This window comes from Cygnus olor, chromosome 2 (assembly GCF_009769625.2).
Source record: "Cygnus olor isolate bCygOlo1 chromosome 2, bCygOlo1.pri.v2, whole genome shotgun sequence".
Lineage (NCBI taxonomy): Eukaryota > Metazoa > Chordata > Aves > Anseriformes > Anatidae > Cygnus > Cygnus olor.
Window position 1 is genome coordinate 82,145,607 of NC_049170.1, and position 27,639 is coordinate 82,173,245.

Here is a 27,639-nt window from a genome sequence, read left to right on the forward strand (position 1 = left end):
GTCTTGGCAGCCGTTGGACTGCAGTGGGATCAGTCAGACCAGATAATGCTTTAGCTTTAGATTAAAAGGTAGATTACAGAAAGATTACAGAAAGACAAATACCTGCTTACGGTTTTGTCCACTGATTTTGTCCCTCTGCAGTGTTTTGGGCATGGTGCTGAGCCCAGAATTAGTGCCTCAGCATCAACTCCTCTCCAGAGCTGGGAACCTCCCAAGGGAGGGAACACGACAGAGCTTTTTGCCATAGACAGACACAGCACCATTGTGTTCGTGTCCCACCATGCTGCCAGTCCTACAGAGCTCCCAATTCATGGTTGGAGAGGGAAAAAAAACTCAAAAGAGCTACCTGGCAGCTAACCGCAGTAGGACTTCACGGGTGGAAAGGAAAAAGCAGGAAAAGAGAAGCCTCAATAGACAAAATTTACTATAAGTCACGTCTTCGAAATTAATACCAGGAAAATAACCCTGTGTTAAGTCACTTTTGCAATATGGCACAAGCATATTGTGATTTGATTTTATTTTTAAGATTAATAAGACAGGTAACTATTCCAGGTAGCCTCAGTCTAGCACTGTGTAGTTTTGGTATTTTCTATTTATCAGCCCCTACGAGAGGTGCAATGGAACCTGTGTGTTTCACATCTCTGGTTGGCAACAGCAATTTTCATCCTGCTGACAAGGAAAACAGCTACATTCAAAATGAAAAAAAAAAAAAGCTATTGGAATTATGTGTATTTACATTTTTTTTTCTGTTGGCTGAGGATTTTATTACAAAGTAAATAAAAGTTTCAGCTAAAGTAAAATAAACCCATTAGGTCGCTTTTTATTTTCATTAATACTAAAAATAAATATTTCTGCTCATGTAAAGACGTTATTGTGAAAAAGCATTAAAACAGTATTGACCTTATCATCCACATCAGGATAACCTTCCTTTCTTCTCCATCAGAATTAAGAGATTTCTATGTAAATTCAGATCGCATTTTTTGGATCAATTTATTTTCCCTATTCATTTCAACAAGGGATGTCATAACTGGCAACACTGAGCGCTCTTGAGTGCAAACCAATAAACGTTAATTTCTGTCTTTTTTTTTGCCTCATGCTTGTTGGTAAATCACAACTGAATAAGACTGAAATGTTTTTAACTGCACAATTGTTACAAATTTAGCCGTCTTACTTCCTGTCTTCAGCCACATATCTAATGCAAAGCTTAGAAGAAGGAAAAAAAAAATAGTAACAAAGAAGCAAAAGGCTGTCCAAAATAGTTTGTAACGTTTGGGATGGCAAAGACCAAAACTGCTTGACCTTCCCATGGCTATGAGAGACACCATGTCTGGATTTACTTTGCTTTATTTAATTGACAAACATCCCAAATTTGCTGGACTGCAGGTTTAGCAATGCCTTCTTTACAATGCTTCACAACGTGGACAAACTTGAAACATCTGCGTCCAAACAACAATGAACTTAGCTTGTCAATCCAGCATTGCTGTCCTGAGCCTCCTAATTCCGGTAGGGGTGATCAGCCCTCACAACTCAAAGCTGCTGGAGTATTAGACGCCTGTTCTGGTTCACTACTTGTTGCCCCACAATCAGTTGAAAATGGAGAAAGCTGGAAGGTGTGAGCCGCCTGCCCCTTCTGTATGAACAGGCTGGCCAGCAGAAGGCATAAATCAGTCTGCCTGCTCCCCTTAAATTGCAAATTAGGATACACAGGTCGTTCAGGAAGTCAGATACTGCACTGATGACCGCCACAGGGGGGAACAAAGGATGATTTCTGTACTTGCAGAGGGCCGGAGCTTCAGAGTATGCAGCGTTACACACCAGTGCACCCATGCAAACCTCAAAGGCCCTGTAATACTTCATGGATAGTGGTTCTTTTGTTCGCAAGTGGCAGGTGTAGGACTCACACGAACACAGCCTCAGAAGTCCTTCACAGCCGAGGAGGAATCCTACCCAGGAAATTGACTGTTTGGACTGGCACAGAATTAAATAAACCCCTCCGTGGCCACTGTGTTTCTTCCTGCTCCATAGCAGTCTGAGGCCCCTGTTTCCAGCAGGAAACCGGCTCCTGGACCACTTACATCCATCCCATTCCCAGAGCTTGCCCTGCAGCTCTAGAAAGGCTCCCTGCCTCCAAGCCAAGCTGTGGGCTGCCTTCCCGCACGGATCTGCTGCTCCCGCACTCCGCAGCACCCGCAAGGCACTGCTAAGAGCAGAGAAATCCCCTGGACCTGGAAGTATCGTGGCAAAGCTACCGAGCAGCAGCACCGCCACCAGCAGCAGGAGCAGCACCGCCACCACCCAGGCCACCTCCTCCGCTTCCGAGCAGGCGCAGCAGCGCCGGGGCCGGGGCCGGTGGCGGAGCCGGGCGGGCCGAGAGCTGCTCCCGCCGGTCGTGGGGGGGCGGCTCGGCCGGGACGAGAAGCGGCCCGCAGCCACGGTGAGGCACGGTGGGACCGGGGTTGGGGGAGCCGGGCTGGCCGCACAGAGCCGGAGCCACCCCGCTGCGGGGGGCGCCGGGCCGCCGGCCCCGGGCGAGGCGGAGCGCGGGAGCCGTGAGGGGGGCGGCGGCGGGGGCGGGCGGCGGGTCGCCCCGGGAGGCGGAACTGGGCCGCGGGGGAGGCTTAAATTTAGCCCTGTCACTGCGGGGAAGGCTTAAATCTAGCCCTGTCAGTGCAAACCTCTCCCTCCGTGCCCCCAGAGTGACGGCCGTGCGGTCGGGGGGCGCTGACAGCTTCTGAAGCGCCCCGCACGCACGCAGTAGTTTTGTCCCTGGCTGTGGGAATCCGTCCTTCTTCCTCCTCCATTTACCAGCGTCGGTGATTTCGGTTTTGGTTCCATTTTCCTCCCCCGTTCACCCCTATCAGCGATTCCGGGTTTGGTTCCAGTTTGTCACCCGCTGCCGTTCCCGACAACCAGGAGCGGCCAGGAGCTGAGGCGCTTGCACGCGTACCCGCTTCCTTCAATGACATCTTGCAGCGCCTGTCAAGCGGCTGCGCACCGTGAGTATCTCCGGCACCGCGAAACCCCATGTCGTGCCACCCCGCTAACGTGCTCAGCGAGCCTCGTAACCGCACGGGCCCACCAGGGCTGTGTCAGACCAACAACAAGGCACCGAGTGGAGCGAGCCGTGAGAGGTAGGCCCAGCACGACCTGGGGATCGGGGCACCACTCGTGTGCCCCTTAGGGGCCAAGAGGGAGAACATAACCACGGCGTAAAAATTAAAATGCCACAACCCCACGTATCCCACTTCTACCCCTCTCTAAAGGAAAGAAAAGCCAAACATACTGGTCAGCAGAAAATCCCACTTTTCCAGCAACCAGCGTTCAGAATTTTCATAGTACTTGTTGGCAGCTGTTAAATACAAATCATCCCTGATACAGATGTTCACAATGGTATATTAAGAAAGATTTGTTTTGTAGTCAACCAGCTGTGCACAGGTGAGGGTGACCTTACAGAACACAAGCGAACCACTAGAAGCAGGCTTAGCCTCTGCAAGGTTAGGCTGAGCAGAGCTGCAAAATTTCTCTTCTGTTCATCACAGATACTTAATGTTGGTACTGAAGTATCATAGGTACTACAGGATACGTTTTCATCACTATGTATCCTAATAAGAAGCAGGAAGCTTTGAATTAAGTGGAGCCTTCCTCCTTGATTTCTGTAATACCTGACATTTTCAGGTAACATCAGCCAATACCTCGTGTTAAGTAACATGCTGCAATAAGTAGTCTTTGCTTGTGAGCCTGACCAGAGATTGCTTTTCTGTGATACCCATCCTACAAAAAACTTTACGTTTCAAACGAGTCTTCAGTTCGAAGAGCTTTTACTGAGAGTACCTCATTACAAAAAAAAAAAAAAAAAAAAGAGCATCCTAATACTATAGCATGCCTAAGGAGGGTTTTCTCCCACCTTATGAGAAAATTCCCTCTGTTGAAAGTCATCCAGCTCACTTCAGCAGCCCTCTCATGATTTCACAAATTACTATTGATTTTCTAAGCCTTCTGGTCACGGTTATTACATGCTGCTTGACAGGAAGGAGTATTACCAAGGTAAACAGGAACAAAGTTCTGTGTTTTTGTGGTTTGAGGCAGGGCTTCTATTCATCAGGTTATATTGTGTTGAATGTCTAGCAGCCCCAAGCTATTTGTAACATTAATGTAACTTTAGAGATTCAGCATTTAAATAAACACACACCTAATTTGTCTTCACAAGAACAGTATCTGCAATTCACGCACAAGCAATTACTACCTAGATGTATAATTACTGTCAGCATGCAAAAATTACCATAGATATGCAACTTTTGATCCAATGCTTTAAAGGGAGACCCCAGATAAAGAAGCAAGATGTTAGTCTGTGTCACATTAAAGTCTCATTACCGAATTCAGGCCTTTGTACTGGTGACACCTACCCCATCAGCACAACAGCTGGTTGCATTTCACCAAGAAAGTCAAAGGACCTTCACCAGGAACCACTAGGGAGGCAAGGGCTCACCTGTGAGAACAGCAGTGGGTGTTTTTTGGCAGTGCTATGAGCTGTTTGTTACACAGCCATTTGACTAGCTGTAAAGCAATATAAGAAAATCTCCTCTCCCGTAATAATCGTTAGGCAGAGCCGAGCTTACCTTCTTACTAAATGAATGCTGCCATGTCCTCAGTCCTGCGCTCTCAAGGCAGGCTAGCACCCCAGCAAAACAAAATCTGCATCCTTTCTAAGCCAGGAAAGCCAAAGAAGAAAGCTTCCTTTTTTAAAGCTTACTCTTCACAGTTTTGGCTTGTCAATATCAAACTGGCCAGCCAATGTGCACATTAACATCTCTCTTCCCTCCAGCACCTACTTTTTACAGACTCTTTCACTACTTGCTTACTTCCCAGACTCCAAAAAGAGGCTGTAGTAGTTGGGCTGCAGCTGATGTTCATAACGACATTAAAAAGATCTTTGCAATTAGAGATTTTAAGATACAGGTGCATAGTTGTTAGCAGTAAGTTGTTGGTCTGAAACATTTGGGAAGCCCTTTCCTACACTATTTGGAGAGCTCTTAACTACCTGAAGGAGCTAATCTACTGCTGCTGACAGGGGCACTTGGAAATAATGCTTTTGTTACATCTGTGTCATAGCCACACAAAAGAAATGGAAACTGAACAACTACTGGAGTCTCTTAAGAGTTTACTTTTTGTCAGAAGACCTTTTCTTTACATGACGTAAAGTGTTTAAGGTAAGAGTTCAGTGATGAAGAAGCAGAGCTGGCAGTTTGCACCTGTGCTAGCAATGCAGCTTGCTGATACATGCCCAAAGGCACAGGTTTGTGCAGCCTTCTTTTAAGGTTTTACCACCTGAGAGACACATCAGGCAAGAGAACGCCACAGCTTTATCAAAAGCTTAAAATTATTCTGGCATCAACCGGGGATGACTTACCTACCCACTTTGAGGTTCCCCAAATTCACAGTGTTTTTCTGTTGATGTGTTTAGGAGTTACTAAACACAAGCTTTCATAATTTCTTTATCCCTTTTTTTTGAGGGGTGGAGAGCTGCCTTATTTCCTCACCACAGTCCTTCCCAGCTTTCATCTCCTTAAGTTCAGGCAGCTGAGAAAATAAGTTTCTCACTTTCACCCTCCAGAGAAACCTTTTCTTTGTTTTAAGCTTCAAGCAAACTCTTGAAAGCTGGACTTGCAAAGATGCCTAAAACGTAGCTTAGAGTTATACAAGTATCTAGGCACCAGACAGACACATGTTCAGGCAATTTGGAAAACGAGAACCTATCAGAATTGTTACATACTGCCTGCCTTTGGAACCATGGCCCTTGTTTCTCTGGTTTTCAGTTTTTCCAAGCATGAAGTATAAGGACAGTAACAACCTACTGCATATTCTATGGATAATAACCATTTATTAATAGCACTTGGAGATCCTCAGGTGAAGAAATGGTTTCACATCATTTTAACACGACTCTAATGTGTAGACAGAATAAATCATTGTGATCTTTGGGTTGGATCCTATGAGAGAAACACAGCATCTTTAGTTTCACACTGAGGGCCTTTGTAAGGGGCTAGTTCAGAAGGGTCACGAGAGTAGATTCTAATGTCTCTCACCTTACATAGACACTTACTTAGTGGAACAGTTAAATGCGGAGTAATGATGCTTTTTCTTCCTTTATACAGGTCCAGAAGCACTAGGGTACTTCATTTCGTTTAAATTGCTAAGACTGCAAACATGTCACTGGATGATATCCACATGAGCACCCGGGATTTGCTTGAAAAACAACAATTAGATGCTGGAGGATGTGGAACAATTTCTTTATGCTTTCACAGAAAACATGGATATGTAGTATTAAAAACCGTGTATACGGGACCCCAGCGCACTGAGTGAGTTACTCATCTTAGTTCTCATTTTATATTTCAGTCTAGGGAACCCTCTAAATTCAATAAAGAGAAATCTAAATAAAAGATTATAATTTTAGATCTTTGGATCCTGGATATATTGTATGCGGGGAAAATATTGTCAGTACAGTACTAGCAGCTGTCCTGCAAATTTTCATGTTTCCCTCATGAGCCAACTTTTATTCTAGAGTTTTAACTTGTCGTTGCAGTTAAATTCCTGTTTTCTTTTGCAAGGTGAGCACTGCTGTGAATTGTTAAGAATCAAGGGAACTCTTACACACCCAGATAAATTCAGTAACTCAGCAGACACGTTACTAGCAAGCTTGCTGATCAATTTTCAGTACAGCTGTCCAAATGTAGATGTCCACTAGGAACTAAACACACATGGGCCATCAGCCAGACTCCAGCCCTACATTTATAATACCAAGAACGTAAGCTAAACCTACTGATTTAATTCAGGGATTGAATTAGCTGTGGATTTCAATGGATTCATGTCATGTTCTAGCTCTACTACCTCACCACCACAACTATCCTAAAACTCTCCCTTGAGTCTTCTACTAGAGAGAGAGAGAGAGAGAGAGAGACAAAAACCCATGTTCTTCTAGTTTGTGTTATGACAAAAAAAAAATGAGTTTTTGTTTTGCCAGTGGAAAGCAAATTAAGAAATTCCAGTAGTTTGCAGACTTCACTGACGTTTGGGACAAACACAGTTAAAACAGATATGCCTGCCAGCTTTATTTATTATATTTTTTCCACTGTCTCACTACCTAGGCCCTTAAGTTTTTTATTCCTTAAAGTCTTGAATCAAAAGTCATAAGCCAACTTCTAAATGAGCCTAACGCAAACAAAACAACCACCTCCTCTAGTACTGCAGAAGAACACAGAGGGAGAAAGCAGCTTCCTTATAAGTCACAGGATAGGAAAGCTTTAGCAAGCAACATAGCCTCAAGTTTTTCTTGCATTGGCTTGCTCTCTGACTGTAACAGCAGGAACAGTAAAAATGCCACCCCTTCTCATATTTAAAATTATCAGTACCGTCCTTCTTTAACACCAATAGTGTGCTCCCATCTGTGTACCTGTGACTATTGGTGGGTTGTACTGATGTAATCAGGTTTTAAATTCATCCTAAACCAATAATCCCTAGTAAATGTTATCAGTATCCCATACGTGGGTAGATTCCCCTGTAATAAATCCATTTTGGAAGTGAACATGAATAGCAGCCCTTCAGGAAAGAGGCCTGAGTAGTTTCCTGTACAAGAGGCAGTGGAGTGCACCTTGATCCTCCTTTTGCAAAGGTTCTTTCAGTCCTGTCCTTATCCCACCTCAGCTCAGGCATACACCACCAGTGCTGCATTTACAAAAAAAAAAAAAAAAAAAAAAAAAAAACATGCTTATTCACCTTCTGAAAAGCAGGCCTTAAGGTCAGGCTGCGCTGACAGTCTTCGTACAAGGCATTTGAGCACAGAGTTGTAGAACATAGCCTGACATGAACAGGGCTGTACCCATTTAAAACCAATAGAAGGTATGGTTCGTCTTCGGGTGGCTCTGGGGAGGCTGTCGGTTTGGGCCATGATTTTGGGTATGAATCAACAGCATTTTTGCTTTATCTAGCCTACTTTCAGTGTAATTGCTGTTTTGCAGATACAATGCTTCCCTCCTTGAAGAAGGCAGGATTATGCGCAAACTACAGCACGACCGTGTGGTAAAACTACTAGGTATAGTTTTGGAAGATGGAAACTACTCACTTGTGATGGAGTATGTGGACCGGGGGAACATGATGAAAGTGCTACAGAAGGTGAACAGTGAATTGCTTCATCCCTGATGCTCCTTTGAGTTAATAAGATGTTTGAAAGGGTCAAGATGTTGCTGCCGTCTCCAAAGGATGCAGTCATTTTAGTTTCTAATTCTCCTTTCTGTATTAAAGGGCCAGTTGCACTCTGCCTGCTCTAAAGATGGCAGATTATAAAAGCAGAGGACAGCTATGGCTTTCCTGTGCATCACAGAGGAGGAGACCACAGTTGTAGGTTCAGAGTTATGGGAGCGTATTTGTAGAAATATTTTGAGACTCCACTAAAAAAGAATGTTTTTGTAAATATGGAGAGACTCCAGACTTATGTTAATGCAAGAATTTAGATCCGAGAAGGGCCTTGGTTCTTTTTATTAGCCTGGCTTGAACAGAGATACTCAGGGGACTGAGAAACAAACTTGTTTAAAGACTTTTCTGATTTGATGGTTGTAGTAGCATTTTTTAATAGATGGTATTTCTTGTTCCTTATTTTAGCTCTCAATACCTTTGTCAGTGAAAGGCCGTTTCGTGCTGGAGATCATAGAAGGAATGCTTTATCTACATGAGCAAGGCTTAGTACACAAAGACCTAAAACCAGAAAACATCCTTGTGGACGCAGACTTCCACATTAAGGTATGCGTTAGAAAGTAAATGGAGAATGCTGATGGTTTGGGTTGAAGAACCCAGTTTGCCTACTTTTGCTTAGTATTCCTGACTGGTAGACAAACTCCTCTGTAGTCCAGTCCAGCGAGCTATTGCTAGGACAGTGTTAGCAGTGGATCCCTGACATATGATGACCTATACAAGCTCTGCACCTGACGTTTGCATAATCTTCCCCCATGTGTGGAAAAAAAAATCACTAGGGGTATTAAAAAAGAAAGAATAATATTGTTGAGAATTAGTGAACTACAAATAATGAAACAGCTATAAAGAAAAAAAAAACAAACCTAAGCCCACAGACTGAAACAAAACGAAAATGTCTTAAAGATCATGTCTTGTCCTTTATTGCTGTAATTTCTCCTCCTGCCTTTACTTCCTTCTTTTTATTCTACTCCTTCTTTTGCCTATTATCTTTTCCTTTTTTGTCTCCCTCTTTTTTCCCTTAGTCATCGTTTTTAAATGACAGCCAGCAGCTACCAAAAAAAAAAAAGCAGCAGGAAACTACTTCAAAGAATGATTTATAAGCCTATTCCAAAGTCCCTCTATTAACTTCAGTGGGCTTTTGGATCAAGACATATACATATAGAACCCCCTGCTGAATAAACCTGAGTAGAATTTGCAGCAGTCCTCATCAAACATCCTGGTCAAGGTGAGTTGCTGAAATGATCACCCCATTACAGTAGGAAACTACTGAATAAAATGCTGTGAAGAGTATTCTATCATGTTTTATTTCTCACATGCAAATTATTGAGAAATAATTTGACAAGGTTAAGACAGTAGAAAGTCACAGTGCAGTATGAGCAGCTTGGAGATAACAGATAAAAGCTATATTAGGTTTTGACCAAAACAAAAGACAAAACAAACAAACAACAAAAACTACTTCATTATCTGCCTTAATTGTAAATTGGTTGGTTTGGGGGTTTCACCTTGTTTTTATGGACAGGAGCAAATTAGTCTGCTATCACACAGGAAAACAAACAGAACTGGAACCCAGGATCAAATTCAGAATCAGATCAGGCTTCTTTAAGCAGTTTGATCAAAAGCCTCATGTAAGGCAGCTGTTGTATGATCTGTCTGCTCAAATGTATCCAACAGTGCCAACATTTATAAGGGCAAACAGCTGTTCTATGAAACTGCAAATGTAGGAAGACATACTGTATTTTCCTCTGTCACATTAGACCTCTCACTTTTAGACACGAACTCAGACTCCAGCCTTGTCAGCAGGTTGTAATTTAGAATTTCCTCTTCTTCTGAGTATATCACCTCTAAATTTAGCCTAAAGCTTCAGAAGCTAAAGAAGACCAATAAGCTAGTTAGAGGCAACAAGAGAGTGAAAAGTGAGGCGATGTGTCACTCCAAGTTGTATCTGGAGTGATTGGGTTACACAACTAGATGAGTTTAACAGCTTTCTGTGGCCAAGAGAGGCAGCCATGCTTTCTTCACTTTTCTTCTCCTGTTCCCTTGCATTAGCACTGGTGCTAATTTGACCACCCTGCCACAGTACAATTTAGGAAGCCAAACCAGCAGATTACAATTTAAGTTTTTGGCAGTCCTGTCCTTCTGCTGGAGAGCACTTGTTTGAGCAAGCTGGTTGAGTGCCTTGCCCTAGGTCTTCCTGGGTCAGAAAAGGGTCAGTGCTGGAACAGGAGAAGCCGAGGGAGCACGAGAGGAGGTTGTGGGAAGAGGAGGGAAGGATTACTTTCTTCACCACTAGCCATTAGTCTAGCTGTTGTAAAACAGCACCCTTATGTTTCAGTAACGTCACCTTGTCAAGCGCACGGTACCCAGATACCCTGGCTTTAACTAATTTCATGCTATCCTTTTCCACGTCTCTTGCAGCATACACATCACAGAATTTTCTATCCTCTTCCTTGCCCTTTCTGTAGAAAGGTCTCAGGAAGTCAAGTTAAATGGAATCAAAATGGAAAGTGCATTGCAGTAGGAGGGGATATACACCCTTCTTATAGATTATTTCTGAATCTCAGCTGCTTCTTTTGTGGATCTTCTGTTCTGCCATGAGTACCGCAAAGCAGCTCTTGAGCATCATTTTCACTCCAAACTTTTCCCCCTTGCATTGTGCCATTGCTCCCCGTGGTGTTAAGTTAATAATGAAGGTTCAGCCTAACGGTTCCCAGTTGGCAGTGATATTTTATTTAGGGGAAAAAAAAAAAAAGAGGCAAATGTTCTTTTCTCCTTTCTCATAATTGCATTTTTGCAGTTTCATTTTTAGGTGAGTCACTATCTGCTATTGTTGCAAAACCGAGCACTGCATGAAATGCTTCTTTATCTACTTGTCATCACAGCACTGGCTCTGACACATCTCATTTTTCAGATTGCAGATCTTGGTGTTGCTTGCTTTAAGAACTGGAGCCGGCTGACCAAAGAAGAGACTACCCGACAGAAGAAAATCAAGAGCACTTCCCAGAACAATGCTGGCACTCTTTTCTATATGGCCCCAGAGCACTTACGGAGTGTTAATGTAAAACCTGATGAGAAATCAGATATTTACAGCTTTGGCATAGTAATCTGGGCGATTTTTGCTAACAAAGAGCCATATGAGCGTAAGTTACTTCCGGAAGTCTAGATCACAAAATTAAGCTGGAAATGCTAAGCGTTTAAAGTTACAAAATTAAGATTAGTGGATTATATCACTTATGCCCAAGAACAGCCCATGTTTGGCGTCTGATGGCCACTTTTAAGTATTGGTTGCATCATTCCTCCTAAGTGTGGTCAAGGACATCCCAGCTGTACTTGAAACGCAGGCATGAGTCCAAGTCTGAACAAAGTCTATTCACATCCACTTGGTGCGCATGTAAACCTGCATTCGGTGGCAGAAGTTAGACAAACCTTGGGCAGGCCAGGATGGAAACTTTGATGTGTATGCTATCTCCTAACATGGGCTAGTCACGTGTGCTTTTTTTCTTTTAACGGGAATGTCCACGCAGCCAGTTACTGCTTCTCAGCTGTGTGGTGCTAATTTCTTAACATGCATACATAGAACCATTAAGGTTGGAAAAGACCTCCAAGATCATCTGGTCCAACCGTCCCCCTACCACCAGTGTCACCCACTAAACCATGTCCCTAAGCACCACGTCCAACCTTTCCTTGAACACCCCCAGGGACGGTGACTCCACCACCTCCCTGGGCAACCCGTCCCAATGCCTGACTGCTCTTTCTCAGAAGAAATGTCTCCTCATTTCCAGCCTGAACCTCCCCTGGTGCAACTTGAGGCCATTCCCTCTTGTCCTAAATGTCCTACATGGACTCATACAGAAAAGTAGGAGCAGACCATGGAATTCCAGAGTAACTTGTGTTTGCCATTTTGAATGGATTCGTTTTTGCTAACTGGCTAAACACTGCCCATGTGGCAATCTTTGTGTTCTGACCTAATACAGAGCATAACTGAGATTCAGGTTCTAGAAATCTAGATCTGTCACCCTTACTCGCACAGAGCATGTCTTATGCATAAAAATAAATCCATTAGTCTTAAAATAAATCTCTAATGTATAGTAATTAGGACCCTGGATTCACATTCACAAATGTGAGAGATTTGTATCTGTAACTCAGACGTCTTTCTTTGAAACGTTTACATATCCAGAAAGATACAGGCTGCTGCTTCACTATTTCTTTTACCTACAGAGATGTGACTTTTGGGGATAGCAAAATACATGATTACAATCTGATATGAAACGTTAATTTTTCAGATGGTATAAATGAAGCTCAGATTTGCTTTGGCATCATGAATGGAAGTAGACCAGACATAGAGGAGATCATCGAGAAATGTCCAATGGAGATTATTGACTTAATGAAACAATGCTGGGAACAAGAGGCAGAGAAACGGCCTACCTTTGCAGGTAAGACATTGCTTCAGGATTATTTTTGTTACATGTCCACCAGTAGTTCATAGTGCAGCAAAACAAACTTGAGTGTTTTCTTCTTGATATAGCTTTATTTTCAAAGCAAAAATTGATATCAGCTTACTTGCCCAGTAAAGTCTGTTCCCTGTACTATGACTGAAAATAGCATCTTGTCCAACATCTACAAATTTGAGGAACGCTAGTGACTGGATGGAGCTAAGACATTTTATGCATGATGATAATTTGTCTTTGACAATGTATTATCTTCCTTCTGAAGCTTGCAAAAAAAACTAATAGGATGGAACATAGTACATCTTGGGTGCAACTGAGAACATATCCTATCAAAAATTGCTTCAAAAGCTGTCCCAGATTAGCCTGCCATTAACAACGCAACAGCTTGTGACTAACCATCCTTGTGTGTCAGATCCCAAAACAATCAAAGTGCGTAAAAGTCTGGACTGAATGGTCTAGGGAAGGAGACTAAGCATTCATCAAATATAAGCCAATATTCCTTATCTCCTTTTGCCCTTTCTCTCTGCCTCAATAGTAGTCCCAAAAAAAGAAAAACAACACATGACAGGAAACAGAGATTTTGATTTACACCAAGGGCACCAAGAGCTTCATATACAGCAGGTCAATATTCCTAGGACATATGTATACCAGGAGGAACGAATCAACTATTTCCATATTTAACCTGAAATTATCTACTGCTAACAGATTGATTTTGTGGTTGCACTGGGTGTCTCAGTTTGTTTTTCCCTTAAGCAAAATGCTAATATTTACGTTGTTTATAGATTCTTTCAGTAATTCCATCTTTAGCAGAGGTAGGGTAGCTGCTTATTAAATACCTGAATACAACTGAATGTATTCTATTTCTTAAAACATGGTATTTTGTCTTTTGGTCAGTCAAGTCAAGGGCAGGTGCTGTCAGCCACAGGTCATAACCAGAGCACTTTCACCCTAAAAAGCAATATGACAACTAAAAGAAAATTGTCTTGCTCCTGTTACTACGTTAAGGCTAAAAGAGTTATGTGAACATAGATTCCAAATGTGTGTATCATTTTCCCGTTACCGTTTCTGACTTGATACAAGCCTTTATTTCAATCCTTCTCTATCAAAATTGTTGACAGTATAAATCGCTTATTTTCCATTGAAAACCACTTTCACCTAGTTCTCTTCTTTTTACAGAAATTAGTAAAACATACAAACCATTTTACTATCAAAATATAGGAAAAAATATTGAAGAAGATCTGAAGAAGATAAAAGTGAGTAACTTCCTAAATATTTAAAGTGCCAGTTTCCTAACAGCCCTGTGCCTCATCCCCAGTTATGGCCAGATTCTGCCACGCTCTCATCATGCCCGACTAACCTGATTTCCTTCTGTGATAAACCGGGTGGGGCTGTGAATGAGGGGAGAGCAGCGTATGGCATTTACCCGAACTTTAGGAAGATTTTCAACACTGTCTCCTGAAATATTCTTGTGTCCAAGTTCAGATGTTACTGTCTGGATGGGTAGACAACCAGATGGGTTAAAAATGGGTTGGATGATGAGGCTCAGAGGGCAGTGGTTAATAGGTCCTACTTCACCTGGGGACCAGTAAGTAACAATTGGGGTAGTGCAGGGGTCTACTGCACTGAGACCTGCTGTGGTTTATGCCTTTACCAGTGACCGAAGGAAGTGATGGAGCATACTCTCATGAGGTGTGCAGATGACACCGAAATGTGGGGATGAGTTAAGTACTGTCATAGGCAGGGCTGTCATCTGCAGGCTGGAGGAGTGGGTTGATGGAAGCCTTAGGAAATTCAGAAAGGACAAATGCAATGTGCTGCACCTGAGGAGAAACAACACCTGGCTTCACCACTGGCCAGGGGCTGCCTGGCTGGGGAGCAGCACTGCTGAGAAGACTGGGGCATGTTCAGCCCGGACACAAGATGGCTTTGGGAGGGCAACAAGTAGCAGCCCGTTCCTACCTGTGAAGGATTTGTTCAGAAGATGGAGGCAAGCTCTTCTCAGCAGCACATAGGAGAGGGAAGAATAGAGACAGCGAGCATAAAGCAAAACAAGAGAACAGCCCCACAGGGACAGACAAGCAATGGAGCAAGCTGCCCAAGAGTGTTGGCCAGTCACTATCCTTAGAGGTTTTTCAGGACCCAGCTGGACATAGCCCTAAGCTACCCAGTCTGATCCCATAGGCAATCCCGTCTTGAGCAGGTGGAGGAACTGGAGGCCTCCCGGGGCCCATTCTCACCTGAATGACTATGATAATACAAGACTTTGGAAAAGCTTCTACCATGTCCAGAAAGTCTCACTGATACAATTAAATATTATTCCCAGAGATTCAAAAGTAGCAGAATCTGATTTACAGTAAATATAAAAAACTCTGTACATTCATGCTAGGTTTTCTTTCAAGGCATATAATTTTGTGTTGCGTTCAGGCAGCATCTAGTGATTTCTAGCCTGCCTGAGACCAGGAGCAATACCACAGCAATAAAAATAATGCCCCTGGTTTTAGTTGAAATCAGTTATTTTTCCTTTGTATTTAAGTTGGTCTCTCTTCCTTTTCTGGCTTTAGGTTTACAACTTACGATACAAAGAATGATTTCTGGACTGAAAAATAAGAGAATGAGAACTTCTTGAACATTGGTTGATTACAGAATCTTTTTATCACAGGTTTTATCAACTCACTTCAGTAGTACTGACAGCTACCAGTGATGACTCCTAGAATTAGGGTTTAATCTTTGCAATAAAGTGAGGCTCAGACTCATGATATATATCCAGTTATTTTAACAACAAAAAAAACCTTCCTTTGTAAAACCATTCATTTACAGTTTTGGTTTTTTGAAGTACTTCCTTCTATCAACAAGTACTTAATTGTGGAAATGAAAGGTTCTGGTTTCGAAAACACGTGATAATTATGAAGCATGGTCAACTGTTCAACAAAATGATAGTTCTGCAAAATGAAATTCATTAGACAAGTCTCCTGGACTGATCTGACTGAACTAACTCATGATGTGAACTACATGTCCAATTTATGACAGCTGCATTTTATACTAGCTGCATTAGCTCTATGCAAATATTCCTCTTGCATCATAGGGGCCAAAGGACTATTTAGAAAATGGGCTACGAGTCTATTACTGTCTCAGGAAGAAAAGCATCCCTTCATATCAGACCACACAGGTGAGGGGCACAGAGTGTGAATACAGCATCCAGGCAAGTCAGTGTTGAACTGCTAGTACAGCTTCATTAAGAACATGAGTTGGAGGGCTTGGGGCAAAGCATTTTTTCACTCCCGCACTAGTGATTGGGGAAGCAAGAGTCTACAGCCCCCTAACTAAAAGGGCCACAGAATCCCAGAGTGGCTGAGGTTGAAAGGGACAGCTGGAGATCATCTGGTCCAGCCCCCTGCTCAAGCAGGCCCCACGTCCTTTTCTGCAAAGCTGCTTTCCAGCCAGTCAGCTCCCAGTATATGTTGGTACATGGGGTTGTTCCTCCCCAGGTGCACAACTTACCACCCCCCCTTCATTGAACTTCATGAGATTCCTGTCAGCCAGTTTCTCCAACCTATTGAGGTCCCTCTGGATGATTAATGAAGGCATTGAACAGACTTGAACCTAGTATTGATGCCTGGGGTACATGGCTACTTACCAGCCTCCAGCTGGACTTCTTACCGTTGATCACCACCCTCTGGGCCCAGTTGTTCAGCCTGTTTTCAAGCCTCTTCACTGGATGCTTATCTAGCCCATAATTCATCAGCTTCTCTGTGAGGATCTTACAGGAAACAGAGTAATTATGAAATACATCACTATTTAGTTACTCAAGTAAAATCTAAGTACTTAAGGTTTTAATAAGATTTAGAATGTCGTCTTTTGCTTTGGGAAGAAAATAAAACTGTGGGAAGAGATTAGCTGGTTGTCAATTTTTAATCTGCAGAAGTACTTCTTGGATTTAACTTTCATTAGAAAATAAAAGACAGCTTAAAAAATATTTTACAAGTAAGATGCACCAGGGGAAAGTGAGAAATCATTTTTCCAGGTTAAAAAAAAAAAGAAAAGATGATTTCTAGTGAAGTCTGAGTAATAGGAACATCAGAAGAGTAGAACAGGAGTGGATTTTGCCTTCGCTCTAGCATAGTGAAGATGAGGGTTTGCAGGGGGGAAATTGTTCTGCATCTTTCTGAACATGTCCTCTGAACTCCTTGTTCCTGATACTCTCAGGAACAGTAAAAGTAAAAAAAAGTAAAAGTCAGCATGGCCATACGTGAATGTAACTCTCCTTCCTACCTCTTTCCTGTAGATGAATGTACTTGCTATACAGAGATCCAGAAAAGAGGGTGCATATTTGCTACCTTTACCTCAGCATCCTCCTCTCACTGAGACTGCTTGCAGAAAGGCTAGCTATTAAGCTCAAGGCAGACAATCCAAAACCACTCCGTATGGATTAAGCTCATACTCACATAGGTAAGGGCCTGGCCAACTCAGAGTATTATATACTGCAGTTGCATTACAGTTCTTGCTCCCTTCACTGAAGGTAAGGTTTTGCCCATCTGTAGCAAAGCTATGGGTATTTTCTGCTAGGCTGTGCTCTCTGTTAAGAGCTTGGGATCTTTCCCCACACTCATGGAATCTGTTCACCTAGGTCTCTTTACTGCACACATGTGCTGTTCCCTACTCTACAGGTACTCCCTTTGATTAAGCTTTCACCTATAATTTGACCATGTGTTCTTCTTTTACACGTAGAAAGTGTGGCCTGAGCCAAACGAATTGCTGCAGAGGATGCAATCCCTTCAGATAGATGCTGTAGGGGAAGATCCCAGTAATGGTCAAATAGGTAAGTGTTCCAAGTCACTTCCTAGCATAACATTATGCCATGTACTCTGCTGAAGATAAAATTGGGCCCGTGTACAATGTAAGTAATCTTACCATTAAGTGGTTATGGAGAGATTCAATTATGCAGCACTTCAGAGAGAACTGTAATCACTGCAAAGATTAAATTTGCTCCCAGGCTCCCCAAAGTCATATCCACTCTTTCAAAATTTTCAGCATCTTCAGTTTGAAACCTTTTTTTTTTTTTTACTGGCTTGAGCTTCTCTCTTCCATGCTGAAAAATTTATTTAATATTAAATTTTTCAACGGTCAATTTGGTAATTACTTTTCATAGTTGCTCTTTCTTCCCATCCTTTCAACAAACTTAATGCTTGTTCTATAGGCTTCAGTCCCACAAACTTTCCTTTTTCTCAGTCCAGCCTTTCTTACAAATGATCTGAATACAACCAGGACACGTAATTATAAGACGCTGCTTTGTTTATGACCTTGCTGTCTCTAGAGTCTACCCGAGGAGCACTAATAGATGAGTTCTCTCCTTTCTCTGATATTTTCTATCAAATCTGGGATAAGTTGCATATTTCATGGAGCTATCTCACTAATATGTTATGACGTATTTTCTTGTGTGGTAGCGTACTTGGAATTGGTTTACCAAAGTATCTTAATGGCAAGGGAAATAAGATCATATTTGCAGCACTGATTTATAAGCAACAATATAAAATTGAGTAGAAATAAAAAATCCTTCCTTGCTTACACCGTTTTGAAGACAATATTAAACAAATTATTTTGAACTATAGAATGAAACTGATCAATCTTCCCCAAGGTTAGGTTTGCCGTAACAGATCTTGAGTAGAACTAATCGATTTAGTAGGGCAGCCCTATTGCTATATTGTTTAATTAGTATAGTTACATCCCTAGCAAGAATAATCACATACAAAGGCAGATTACAGATACTCTTGTGCTTTTAAGTATAAAAGGTTTTACTGTGAATTCCCATTGCAGAAAGATACTATCTTAACAGTCTGTCAAAGTCAGGTTTGATTTTTTGGGTTTGGTTTCCCCACCCTACTCCCGCTCCAGCCAATGGGCATTACTCGGGCAGTGTTAGCAAAAGGTATCCTGCAGGATAAAAGGTATCCTGCTCATTCATACACCTCAGGTTTGCCCTGGAGAACGCATGCCATACAACTTATGCTACTAGCTGTCAGTTTTGATGGGATTGTTTCTGTCTTAGCTTATTCCTCCCACTCTCCCTCTAGCAGTGGTAACAACAGAAGCAGAGCAAGTCAAAGCGAATACAGTACTAATACACAGCCATCAAGAGGAACCAGTTTTGGTCCAGCCTAATCTGGACTGAATTCATGCAATTTGAAACACAAACAAACAAAAAACCCTAGTTCACTGATATTGTCTGAACTGATGAGAAGCACGTATACTTTATTCCAAGCTTACAGTGATCTGTGCAAGTGTGTGCTTCAGGCAGTGTGCAACATTTCCTAGACGAATGTGAAGCTTTGAGAATTGAAGCAATTAACTATAGCCTTGCCCTTAAAAACCACAAGAACAAGTAGTAATGTGCAGGATTTTACATTCTTGTTTAGTCTGTTGCAGTATGATCTGGTTCATAACTCAATCTAATTCAGGACTGAAGGAGAGCTTCCTTTGATAGCGAGAATTAGTTTGAAAGATGACAGACTATTTTAGCTGGTAGGCGTTACTTGTAAAAACGTGTTCTTTGAGACTATGAAGAACAAACTAGACAAAATTAAAAAGGATTAATCCTGAAATACCCAGATGGGATTTTTGCATAATCACTTGCAGATGTGACCTTAATGGCAAATTATTTATGCTTTATGAAGTAATACCAGTTACAGCAGGTCTTATTTTCCATCTTGTCATACTCCAATCTTGCACTGATCAAATACCAGCTAATGCAGTGAAGACTCAGTTGGAAATCAGACCCTACAAAAATCTCCAGGAATTTCTTATTTCAGTGGTTGAGAAGCTGGTGTCAATACAAGCAGAATAACCCAGTGAGTTCAGATACCTCTTTCCTAGATACAAGTCTGTAATACTTCCCAGTAAAGGCATTATATAAAGCAGTTTATGCTGGAAATGATGCTACATTTTCACCTTTTATGAATTACCATAACACTAAAAATAGATCCTAGTGTCATCACAACAGGTTATATACTTGCATTAGGATATATTTCAAATATTTAATTTTCCTTCCTTTCAGATCAGCCTAATTCTCTACACAGCTCTGAGGGCCCCGTGACCAGCGAGGTTAATGAAGCCCAGTTTGCTGCCTCCCCTGAGAATCAGCCTGTTGAGAGCTGTGAGACCTCGTTTACGTCCCCTGACAATCTAGAAAGAAAACTCCAGCGGGAATACAACTACCACATATATGGCAGCTGGATGGATAAACCAGGAGTACCAGGAGCTCCACACGTGGTATACACCCCTGAAATGAGAGAGGAAGAAAGGAGACGAAGAGTTTCCAATGATCCGTTTGCAAAGATGTTTTCTGCTCCTCAGAGTGAACTGTATCCAAGAGCTGAAAACACGGGATCAAACACTAATCCTTATTTTCGGCCACAACCACCCGCAACACCGACACGGGGAAATTTTGATATTTTTTATGGGCCAAACCCTAAAAATCTCCTACCAGGAAACCCAGAGGATCTCTATGAATCACATTCACCCGGTACCTTTAGCCTGAGCAAAACTCCTGTGCCTGAATCTGGCACAAGCCTGCATTCACAGACCAACATAAACAGGTATCCAAAGAATACAGACACAGATACAGGTGAGAGTCCCCCTCCTCACAACTCCTGTGTTCCTGAAATCACACTTTTTCTTCTAAAAGTGACGTGGCAAAGATGGTTTTGTAGTTTGTGCAACACCTGCTTATTGCTAACAGCTTATCTGTGTGATACAGCAAAGGTTCTCTGTTTACCTGAAATGACTCCAGGTTGCTAAAATGCTCCAGTTTTGACTTCATTTTGCTTGATTTCACTGATCTCAGGCTGTTAACATCAAGTGAATCATTTCTAAACCATCAGTGCAATAGAGAAGCATCAGACCCAATGCCTAACTCTTCAGTTACCAACTTAACAATAGCAGACAACAGATAATACTGCAGCTGCTACCAAAACCAAGAACTATTAGTAATCATACTAGAAAAGCAAATAAATGCTTTTGACTCACAGAATGTAACATTCATACCATAGGCTGCATGTGCAAAAATTAACGTTTTCTCATATATTTGTAGCATTTAAGCAAATATATATATATTTTTAGAGCTTGGTTTGCAACAAGAGTTCAGAGAGCAAAAAAGGAGCTAAGGCTCTTGACTGGTTTCTCCAGAGAGCTCTACCGGGTGCTAACGGGAAACTTATCTTGATGTTTGCTAGTGAGCTGTGGAGTAGAAAGGTACGGGGGCAATGGAGGAAGAGGACACTGAGTGTTCTCTGTTGCTACAGCCGATCACAGCCAACGTGCTTACAGAAACGGTGATCAGTCTCAGCAGTAAGCAGTAGTGGCATGCCCAATGGGAGCCTTCTTGGTTTGGAATTTGCAGATTCAAATACCTGATAGAAGGCAGCAAAATCCATAACTGCATTGTGATCCTGCACTGCCATCTCAAAGCCAGGTGGTCATACACCTATGTGGAATCCCGTGGTCCTCACTGGAATCCAAGGATCATTACGGTTATTAGTCCCCGAGCAAAATCATGATAAGGGTGGCTGCTTTAACTAGAGCTATTCAAGGAGGTGATGTCCTGTTAAGTAAAAAAAACCTTCTTGTCTTTTTGTGTTTAAGAGCACTATGCACTCAGACTATTCCAAATATTGCAGTCATTTTCAAGTACTTGTGCTTTTTTATTTATATAAGGATTTTGGCGTTTTCACTATCTGTTTAGGTAACAACGATTCCACTTCTTTCTCAAGGGGAACTTTCGCGTATTATCCTCCTGTACCTCAGTTACCCAGAGGTAAGTGCTGTAGCCTTTATCTGTCTTGGTAACTACCAGGGTAGGCATTGCATCCTGACTAACAAGGAAAAAAAATTCAGGATCTTGAAACAATTTGTTATTGCTTGATATCTCTAAATGTAAGAGAAGTTGTCACACGCCAAGGCGATCGGCTGCAGGGCAGGTGCGTTGCCACAGCGTAGCCAGGGATGGTGGTGTGCAGGGGCATTCCTGCATGGAGGCAACCTCAGGGAGCTGTCAGCACACAGCAGCCCTGCCAAGGGTGGCTGACGAGGCTCGAGTGGGGCCAGGAGCAGCAGCAGCAGCCACCGCCGCGTCCACAAGCTGCCCCTAGGGAGCACAGGTGAGCAGGAGCTGGGCAAACCGGGTATGAGGCAGCAGGCAGGGAGGGGCGTAGCAGTGCGTGCGCGGGAAGTTCAGAAGGCGGGCTGCTTTATTCTCTTCTGGGAGCAACCGCGGAAGGAGCCTTCTACTGAAACCAGAATGTTGTTCACCTGCTGCATCTGCTGCACCTGCCGAGATGATGCTGAAACCCAAATGAAGCCTCCCCAGGCAGATGCCTCCGCCCAAACAGACCTCCCAAGCACTGAAGGAGCCGCCCAGACCCCCAGTTCCAGGGAACGCCAGAATCTGGAAGTCTCCCTAGGGCCTGAAGGCAGAGGTGGGTGTCAAGGATACAGGTGTGCCCAGCTGGGTGAACTTTTAAAGCAGATGGCTCTGTTACTAGAGAAGCTCATCAGACAACGTAGCATCCAAGAATCCCGTCAGGAGACTGATGAATTGCATTACGCTCAACGCGTGTCAGTGCAACAGCACTGCCTTGAGGCCAGACAAGGAGAAGGTAAGTTAGCTTCCAACCCTGAGCTGACAAACCTGACTGACTCACAGGACAGGGGGACTGGACCCTTGTCTCTGCTCTAAGCAGGAGTCATCATTTCCCCCTTGCCCTTGAAGTGCCCCTGCGCAACAGATATGATGCTCTAGGGCTGATAGAAACCTAGGAAAGGGCAACCGTACAGAGCTGGCCCAATAACCACCCACATCAGAACCAGCGCCTCAAAGGCGGCACAAAGGGTGTTAGCAATTGGAGACTCCTCGCTGACAGGCACTGAGGCCACCCAATCCCTCCAGAGAGGTTTGCTGCCTGCCTGGGGTCCGCAGGCCTTTGTGATGTTACGAAGAGGATACCAAGCCTGGTGGGGCCAGAAGACTACCCCCCAGTCCTGCTCCTTCATGCGGGGGCAAATGAGGCTGCAACGGACTCCAGAATATCAAAAGGAACTTTATGTCCCTCGGAAAGGTGTTGAGGGGATCGGGAGTGCAAGTAGTGTTCTCTGTCCTCCCAGTTGGTGACTGGGACCCAAGGAGGAGATGAATGGACCAAGTGAATGAATGGCTGCGTGGCTGGTGCCGTGCTCAGGGTTTTGGGTGCTACGATCTCAGACACGCTTTTGAGAGACCAAGAATGGTGACACAGGATGGGGCATGCCTAATCAGGTGGGGCAAGCGTGCTGGGCAGCAAGCTGGCTGGGCTTGTGAGCAGGGCTTCAAACTAGATTCAGCAGGGGAAGGGGATGTACCTCTGAGTGATGGAAGTGAACCCGGGAACATCGTCACTTTAGAAAGCAATATGGAAATACTTGTGAACTGTCCCAAAGGGTTCCTCTGAAAAGGCGATGCGACTGACGGCCCAGCTGAAGTGCCTCTACAGCAATGCACGCAGCATAGGAAACAAGCAGGAGGAGTTGGAAGCCGCGGTGCAATTTGAAAGCTATGACCTAATTGCTGTCACGGACACGTGGTGGGACGGATCACATCACTGGAACACCGGAATAGCTGGAATAGCAGGCTATGAGCTTTTCAGAAGAGCAGGCAGGGAAGGAGGGGCAGGGGCGTTGCCTTCTATGTTAGGGAAGGGATTGATTGCGAAAAGCTGCCTCAGAAACAGCCACAGACAGGCTGAGAGCCTCCGGGTGAAAGTTAAGGCTGGACCAACAAAGGACACCTTGTGGTCGGGGTGCGCAACAAGCCACCTGATCAAGGGGAGCCTGCTGGTGAGGGCTTCTGGCTTCAGCTACAAGAAGCGTCACACTCACACGCTCTCATCCCGATGGGGGACTTCAGCCACCTGGCCAGCTGCTGGAAGAGCTGCTCAGCAGGCTGTGAGCAGTCCAGGAGACTCCTGGAGCGTGGTGGGGATAACATCCAGGTATCAGACAAACCAGCCAGAGGAGAAGCCTTACTGGACCTGGTGCTTTCCAGTGCAGATGAACTCATTAAAGAGGCTAAGATCGGAGGCAGTCTGGGCTGCAGTGACCTCGCCCCAGCTGAGTTTGTGATCTTGAGGAATATGGGCCTGGCGAAGATCAGCGTCAGGATCCTGAACTTCTAAAGAGGAAATTTCCAACTGTTTAAAGACCTGGTGGATGGGATCCCCTGGAACACTGTGCTCAAGGAGAAAGGAGCTGAACAGAGCTGGCAACTCTTTAAGGATGCTTTACTTAGAGCACACAACTCTCCATCCCCCTCTGTAAGAAAGCAAGCAGGGAGGGCAGGAAACCAGGGTGGCTGAGCTCAGACTGAGGTGCAAGAAGGAAACGCACAGGCAGTGGAAGCAGGGACATGTGGTCTGGGAAGAGCACAGAGATGCAGGTCCCAGGGATGGGATCAGGAAAGCCGAGGCATGGATAGAACTGAGCTTGGCAAGGAATGCAAAGCGTAACAGGAAGGGATTCTACAGGTACATTGACCAGAAGAGAAAAGCCAAGGAGAGTGTACCCCCTCTGATAAACAAGAAGGGAGAACTGGTAAAACAACAGACATGGAGAAGGCCGAGGTTCTTAACTTTGCCTCAGCCTTCACTGCCAGTCAGGCTTTCCATGTCCCTCGTTTCCCTGACCCTCTAGGTGAGGGCTGGGGAAGCAGAGTCCCTCCCACTGTAAGTGAAGAGCAGGTTTGAGGCCACCTGATGGAACTGAACAGGTACAAGTGTATGGGGCCCAATGCCGTGCATCCCAGGGGCCTGAGGGAACTGGCTGATGGAGTTGCCAAGCCTCTCTCCATCATATTTTAAAAGTTCTGGCAGTCAGGTGAAGTCCCTGGTGACTGGAAAGAGGGAAACATTACTCACACTTTTAAAAAGAATAAAAAAAAGGACCTGGGGAACTATTGACAGGTGAGCCTCACCTCTGTGCCTGGGAAGATCATGGAACAGATCCTCCTGGAAGCAATATCAAGGCACCTTCAGGACAAAGAGGTGATCCAAGACAGCCAGCATGGCTTCACCAACGGCAAACAATGCCTGACCAGTCTGGTGGCCTTCTGTGATGGAGTGACTGCATCAGTCAACCAGGGAAAACCAACTGATACCATCTACCTGGACTCCTGCAAGGCTTCTGACGTGGTCCCACATGACATCCTGATCTCCACACTGGACAGCCAAAGAGTAGCAGTCACTGGCTCTGCATCCAAGTGGAGGCCAGGGACGAGTGGTGTCCCTCAGGGGTCTGTCCTGGGACCAGTACTGTTTAATATCTTTATCAACAACATAAACAGTAGGATCGAGTGCACCCCCAGCAAGTTTGCAGATGACTCCAAGCTGAGTCGTGCAGTCAATACAGCAGAAGGAAGGGATGCCATCCAAAGGGGCCTGGACAAGCTAGAAAAGTGGGCCCACATGAACCTAATGACGTTCAGCACATCCAAGTGCAGGGTGCTGCACCTGGGTCAGGGCGATCCCAGACATGAACAGACTGGGTGGAGAGCTCATTGAGAGCAGCGCTGCAGAGAGGGACTTGGGGGTTCTGGTGGACAAAAAGCTCAACACAAGCCAGCAGCACGTGCTTGCAGCCCATAAGGCCAACTGCATCTTGGGCTGCGTCAACAGAGGCATGACCAGCAGGTCAAGGGAGGGGATTGTGCTCCTCTGCTCTGCCCTTGTGAGGCCCCACTTGGAGTGCTACATCCAGGTCTGGAGCCCCCAGCACAAGAAAGACGTGGAGCTGTTAGAGCAGGTCCAGAGGAGGGCCACAAAGATGATCAGAGTGCTGGAGCACCTCTCCTATGAAGAAAGGCTGAGAGAGCTGGGGATGTTCAGCTTGGAGAAGAAAAGGCTCTGGGGAGACTGCACTGTGGCCTTTCAGTACTTAAAGGGGTCTTACAAAAAGGAGGGAGAAGGACTCCTTACTCAGGTAGAAAATAAGGCCAGGGGGAATGGTCTTAAACTAAAAAGAGGACAGATTTAGATGAGACGCTAGGAGAAAATTCTTCGCTGTAAGGGTGGTGAGGCACTGGCACAGGTTGCCCAGAGAAGCTGTGGATGCCCCATCCCTGGATGTGTTCAATGCCTGGCTGGATGGGGCCTTGGCCAGCCTGATCTAGTGGGTGGCATCCCTGCCTATGGCAGATGATCTTTAAGGTCCCTTCCAACCCAAGCCATTCTATGAGGCTGTTAACCAAAAAAAAAAAAAAAAAGTCTGCCACTACACATTCCTGAAGCGCAGGGGACATTATTTACAATCTAGTAACTACTAGCAGGTAAGGCTTGGTTATGGCGCTTTGCCATGGAATAGAGTAGGATTGGCTTTCACTAAAGCACAACGTCACTCTGCATAATGGAAGTATGCTCACAGTTTCCAGTAAGTAGCCATTTCCATGTTAAATACAGTAGAACATTTAATCATTTCCCTGATCAGCAGAACCTTCCTCCTCACCCTTCATGTTACTTCTTGACTTTTTGAACCATATGCAATTGTTTACAAAATTGTATTCTCTTATACAGAAGATTCAATCAAATACAACATAACTAACAGTTCTGGAATTCAAATTGGATCCTACAATCACATGAAGATTGAAGAGCAGAATCAACACATCAGCACTTTTCCTGTTGCTACAGAAGCATCTTACAGTTACTATGAATCAAGGGGTATATTTGGTAAGATAAATATCTCTCTCCCTCATCTCTGTTTATTATCCCCTCGTAGTTATCTCTGAGAATCATTTGTTTTGGAATCTATGAAAGCAGTACAACTTTCTCCCTCTGCAACTTGAAAAATAACTGTCTAGATCCTTTACTATGTTGATACTACATCAGTATAGCATAATACTTTAGAGTGTATAAAGCAAGTAAAGATTTGTGGCAATACTGTTCTGCAATACCACGTACCTCATTTGTCCTGTAGTTTCATGACATACCAGATGCAAGTTGTGTGATACAGATACTACAAATAAGTTGGGAAGGACAGTTGAGATAGTAAGGGGAGTAGAAAATATATTTATGCCTTTTTTTTTTTTCCTTCAGACAACAACACTGTCCTGACTGACAATCATCTGAACCTGGTGAGAGAGAACTTGGCCAGACAGTGGAAGCACTGTGCTCGTAAACTGGGCTTCTCTGATCCTGAGATTGATGAAATTGATCACGACTATGAACGAGATGGACTAAAAGAAAAAGTTTACCAAATGCTGCTTAAGTGGGGAATGAGGGAAGGCTCCAAAGGTGCTACAGTTGGAAAACTTGCCAAAGCCCTCTTCGGCTGCCAAAGACTGGATCTCCTTACTAGTTTGATGCAAATGAACGAGGAATAAGTTGACTGAGGTCTGGGGGAAAAAGTGAGGATATTTTTTCCTGACGACCTTGCAATAACATATCTCTGAACAGACTTTGAAGCTTTTTGCACGGACTTTTCCTGTTGGAACAGATTTTTCTGCCAAGCAGTTTTCAGTGAATACCTCCAGTAACTCACAAAGTTGCTGTCAAGATAATTAGGTCTTGCAGATGATAAAATTTTCCTTCATGGAAATGGAATTTTGAAACATTACAAACAATAATACCAATTCAAGGAAAATGCATTATACAAAATTCATAGTCTGTTTTGAAACATGATGGTATCTTTGTTCAGTTCTGAACAGTGTACATTATTTCAGCAAAGCTTATGCATCAGTTAAGAATGTGAAAGACAGACTCACTTTGAGAGACTTGGACAGAAAGCAAAATCAACTCTTAAATTTTGGCAGTTCTTACAAGCCTACTACTTCCAATCGCTCTAAGTAAATGTGCTATTATTTTAAAGTCTTTTTATAATGTTCATTAAATGTATATGTCTAGAACTATGCTGAACAGTAGTGTGAATAAAAGCAAAAAATGATTTT

General features: G+C 43.7%; 1 protein-coding gene and 1 long non-coding RNA gene across 4 annotated transcripts in view; one reads left to right on the forward strand and one right to left on the reverse strand.

Annotated features, from left to right (window-relative positions):
* Positions 1 to 20: 20 nt before the first annotated feature.
* RIPK1 (receptor interacting serine/threonine kinase 1) lies at positions 21 to 27,615 on the forward strand. 3 transcript variants are annotated; one of them, XM_040548027.1, is made up of 14 exons: positions 21 to 32; positions 2,324 to 2,434; positions 2,862 to 2,996; positions 6,150 to 6,353; positions 8,010 to 8,163; positions 8,650 to 8,787; positions 11,147 to 11,375; positions 12,519 to 12,668; positions 13,860 to 13,936; positions 17,409 to 17,499; positions 19,732 to 20,301; positions 21,418 to 21,489; positions 26,270 to 26,422; positions 26,789 to 27,615. In XM_040548027.1, exons 4-14 carry the CDS (start codon positions 6,202 to 6,204, stop codon positions 27,073 to 27,075), a joined length of 2,073 nt encoding a protein of 690 aa, XP_040403961.1. In that variant the 5' UTR covers positions 21 to 32; positions 2,324 to 2,434; positions 2,862 to 2,996; positions 6,150 to 6,201; the 3' UTR covers positions 27,076 to 27,615. The 3 variants fall into 3 exon arrangements, with proteins under 3 accessions (XP_040403961.1, XP_040403960.1, XP_040403958.1); XM_040548026.1 differs by lacking the exon at positions 21 to 32 and having other exon boundaries at positions 1,471 to 2,434; positions 2,914 to 3,131; XM_040548024.1 differs by lacking the exon at positions 21 to 32 and having other exon boundaries at positions 1,473 to 2,434; positions 2,914 to 2,996.
* LOC121065306 overlaps positions 13,958 to 27,639 on the reverse strand; it is a 33,522-nt gene continuing 19,840 nt past the window's right edge. Inside the window, exon 4 of the long non-coding RNA XR_005816983.1 lies at positions 13,958 to 16,440. This is a non-coding gene — a long non-coding RNA (uncharacterized LOC121065306). The remainder of the gene's footprint in view (positions 16,441 to 27,639) is intronic.